The sequence below is a fragment of the Belonocnema kinseyi genome, chromosome 10 (assembly GCF_010883055.1).
Source record: "Belonocnema kinseyi isolate 2016_QV_RU_SX_M_011 chromosome 10, B_treatae_v1, whole genome shotgun sequence".
NCBI lineage: Eukaryota > Metazoa > Arthropoda > Insecta > Hymenoptera > Cynipidae > Belonocnema > Belonocnema kinseyi.
The window spans coordinates 35497115-35500473 of record NC_046666.1 but is presented as its reverse complement, the minus strand read 5'-3'; the positions used below and the strand labels follow the sequence as shown (position 1 = coordinate 35500473).

The 3359-nt window shown below is 27.5% G+C and overlaps 1 protein-coding gene across 4 annotated transcripts in view; it reads right to left on the bottom strand.

Annotated features, from left to right (window-relative positions):
* The window catches only part of LOC117182193 (polyubiquitin), a 6595-nt gene that overhangs the window by 747 nt on the left and 2489 nt on the right, over window positions 1–3359 (bottom strand). The window contains exons 2-3 of one of the 4 annotated variants that reach the window (XM_033375254.1): window positions 2979–3359; window positions 1–306 (exon numbers count right to left, since the gene is read on the bottom strand). The exon at window positions 1–306 is cut by the window's left edge and continues 747 nt beyond it; the exon at window positions 2979–3359 is cut by the window's right edge and continues 310 nt beyond it. In XM_033375254.1, coding sequence (XP_033231145.1) covers window positions 1–306; window positions 2979–3359 — 687 coding nt within the window. The remainder of the gene's footprint in view (window positions 307–2978) is intronic. The other 3 variants (XM_033375257.1, XM_033375256.1, XM_033375255.1) reach the window with 3 other exon arrangements.

Below are 3359 nucleotides of genomic sequence, written 5' to 3'. Positions count from 1 at the left end.
TTCCCTCCTTATCCTGGATTTTTGCCTTCACGTTCTCAATTGTGTCGGAAGCTTCAACTTCTAAAGTAATGGTCTTTCCGGTGAGAGTCTTGACAAAAATCTGCATTCCTCCTCGGAGCCTGAGAACCAAATGCAAAGTGGATTCTTTTTGAATGTTATAGTCAGAAAGAGTACGTCCATCCTCCAACTGTTTTCCGGCGAAGATTAACCTCTGCTGATCTGGAGGAATTCCCTCCTTGTCTTGAATTTTGGCTTTTACGTTCTCGATGGTGTCAGAAGCTTCAACTTCGAGAGTGATGGTTTTACCTGTAAAAAACATCAGATATGAATATAAACTTCAATTTTTTTAAAAAAGATTGATGCATCATAAACAGTATTCTACATAAATTCGAAATTATCTAAATCGGAAGTCAAATATTTAAAATCATTCAACTGAGCAGAAAATGAGCACAGTATCTTCTTTGGCTCAGTTTGAAGCTATTTTTACACATTGCCATAAAAGCGTATGGTGATAAAATATTGAAAATTTGTTTATCGAATTGCAAGGAATTGAATTTGTAACAAAAAAGTTGGAAAAATTTGAAAACATCTTATTTGTATACAAATCAGAACAAAAATTAAATATACACTTTGAGAAAATTTCATAAAAACTTCATAATTATGTTTATTATACAAAAATATTCTGGTTGCTACAGAGAATATTGCAATTTTTTCAACTTTATCGTTACAGCTTTCAAGTCCTTGCAATTTGATCATGTAATTTTCAAAATTTATAATCATAAGCCGATATGATACTGTGAAAAAATAGCCTGTGCTTATTTTCTACAGAATTTGTATAGCATTTAATTCTTAGTAGAGAAAAAAATGTTGGTTTTGTCATATTTAAAATTAGCCGGTTGGATGCACAGTTAAATTTGGGTTTATTTAGAAAAATCCAATGTTTAATGATTATAATTTTTAATTTCGACTAAACTGTTTCATCTACAGTTCTGAGCCGGTTCTATTACTTTGAGAACGGTAATGAGAATGAGAAATACTACCGAAAATATTGTATTGATAAAAATACAATTGTTTGCATAATCTTTTTGTTCGAAATCTGAAAAACAAAAATCTGAAAAAAATGCCTTCGAATCTTTTAAATTTTTTAAAACAATTTTTATAAACCTTTTGAAATGTTTTGAAACGTATTACTTAAAATTTTCCCCGAAATCTCACTTTTCTTATTATTTCTAAATCCTTCAAAATGAATACAAAGTTTTAAAATTTAATTTCGAAACCTTAAAAAATCTACATTTTCTTTTAATTTTTTTAAATCTTAAAGACTGAAAATTATTTCTGGAAAATTTTTTTTTTACTGAAATATTTAAACAATTGATTCATATTTTTCCTATATTGTTACCTAAAAAGATTATTTTATTTTTTAAAAAATCGGTGGTCGCGTGGTCTAAGGTTTATTTTTATACTTGTTATTTCCTGTTAGATTTGCGTAAATTAAAAATTGAAAGTTTTGAAAGAAAAGCTTCTAACCGATATTTCAGAAAAAAATAAAAATTCTATTTAAAAATGAAAATAAGAAAGCAGATGTGTTTCCATTTTTATAAAAATAGTTTCTCTAGGAACTAGGAAAAATGGAGATATAACCATACATTTTTTAGTTTATTTAAAGTTTAATTTATCTATTTTTTAAATTTACTGGTTGTTTAAAATTTATATTATTGTGTTGAAAAATGAACTCAAGTATTGTATTTTTTTAGGTCGAATATTAAACTGCTATGTTAAAAATTCAATTATTTTGTTGAAAATTCCAGTATTTTGCTAAAGAGTTACCTTTTCAAGGAGAACTTTTTTGTGTTTGAAATAAATTTATACATTTGAAAAATTTAAATTTGGATACAAAACACTGTTTTCTCCGCTTATAAATTATTCTATAGTAAAAATATCGTAAGATTAAAATGCTGGTATTTAAATATTAATGATTTGAAATGAAAAATTAGTCAAAGAAAAATCAGAGAATTTGAAAATGTCAGGAATCATAAATTCTGTCATATTCTCGGTTATAAAACCTGAACTTAAAATCTCGGGAATTCCATATGAATAAAAAAATTTTTTAATGAAAATCGTGAAATTAATTTTATTATTTTATACATTTTGTAGAATATAGCATCCATTGATTCATAGGAATGGAATTCAAGGTCTACTTTTTTTACAGGAAAAAAGGTATAGTATTTTTTTGAACTTTTGTAAAATATTCTAAATGAAAATCTTCGCAATATTTTACCATTTTTTGAAATCTTGAAAAAAAAAAATTCAAGAAAATCTTAAATTTGCTGAAACCTTGGAACCTCTGAAATCTTACTCATTTGAAACCATTTTCAATCCATGCAATACTGCTTGAAATCTTAGTGATCTCGTTTACTTTTTAAAATCTTAAAAATATTTGATACTTTTTGAAAGTTTTTAAAAATCGTTGGGAACAATTGAAATTAGATTTACGTTTTTTTTTTTAATCTTTGTAATACTTGGGATGTTCTTGAAATTTTACTTAAATCTTTGCTGTAGAAATATTTGTAATTCGTTGAAATCATTGCATCTGTTGTACATGTCATTTTTACATTATTGAAATTTGGTAAATTGCTCTAAATTTGTTAATATTTTGAAACCTTTATAAATATTAATATTTTGCAATCTGATGTGCAATTTTCATCATTAAATGTGACAATTACCTTAATTTATTTTTTACTTATCACAGAACAAATACAGAAATGTCCAAACATTTTTTATAGAATTTGCAAATATATTTTTTATTGTAAACCAGGAAAAAGACTATAATATTTGTTAATTTATATTGAAAATAATTTATTATTGAACAAAAATGTTAATTCACAATTTAAATTGCAGTTGGAATCATATTTATGGGAAAAATCAGCAAAATAATTAGCTGAATCAGCAAAATAAAGAGAAAAGGTAAAGATTCTTACCAGTTAAAGTTTTGACGAAGATTTGCATTCCACCTCGGAGACGAAGAACTAAATGTAGAGTGGACTCCTTCTGGATGTTGTAATCGGAAAGAGTACGTCCATCCTCCAACTGCTTTCCGGCGAAGATCAACCTCTGCTGATCTGGTGGGATACCTTCTTTGTCTTGGATTTTCGCCTTAACATTTTCAATTGTATCGGAAGCTTCAACTTCCAGGGTGATGGTCTTTCCTGTCAAGGTTTTGACAAAGATTTGCATTCCTCCTCGAAGACGAAGAACCAAATGTAAAGTTGATTCCTTCTGGATGTTGTAGTCGGAAAGTGTTCGGCCATCTTCCAATTGTTTTCCAGCGAAGATCAATCGCTGCTGATCTGGAGGGATTC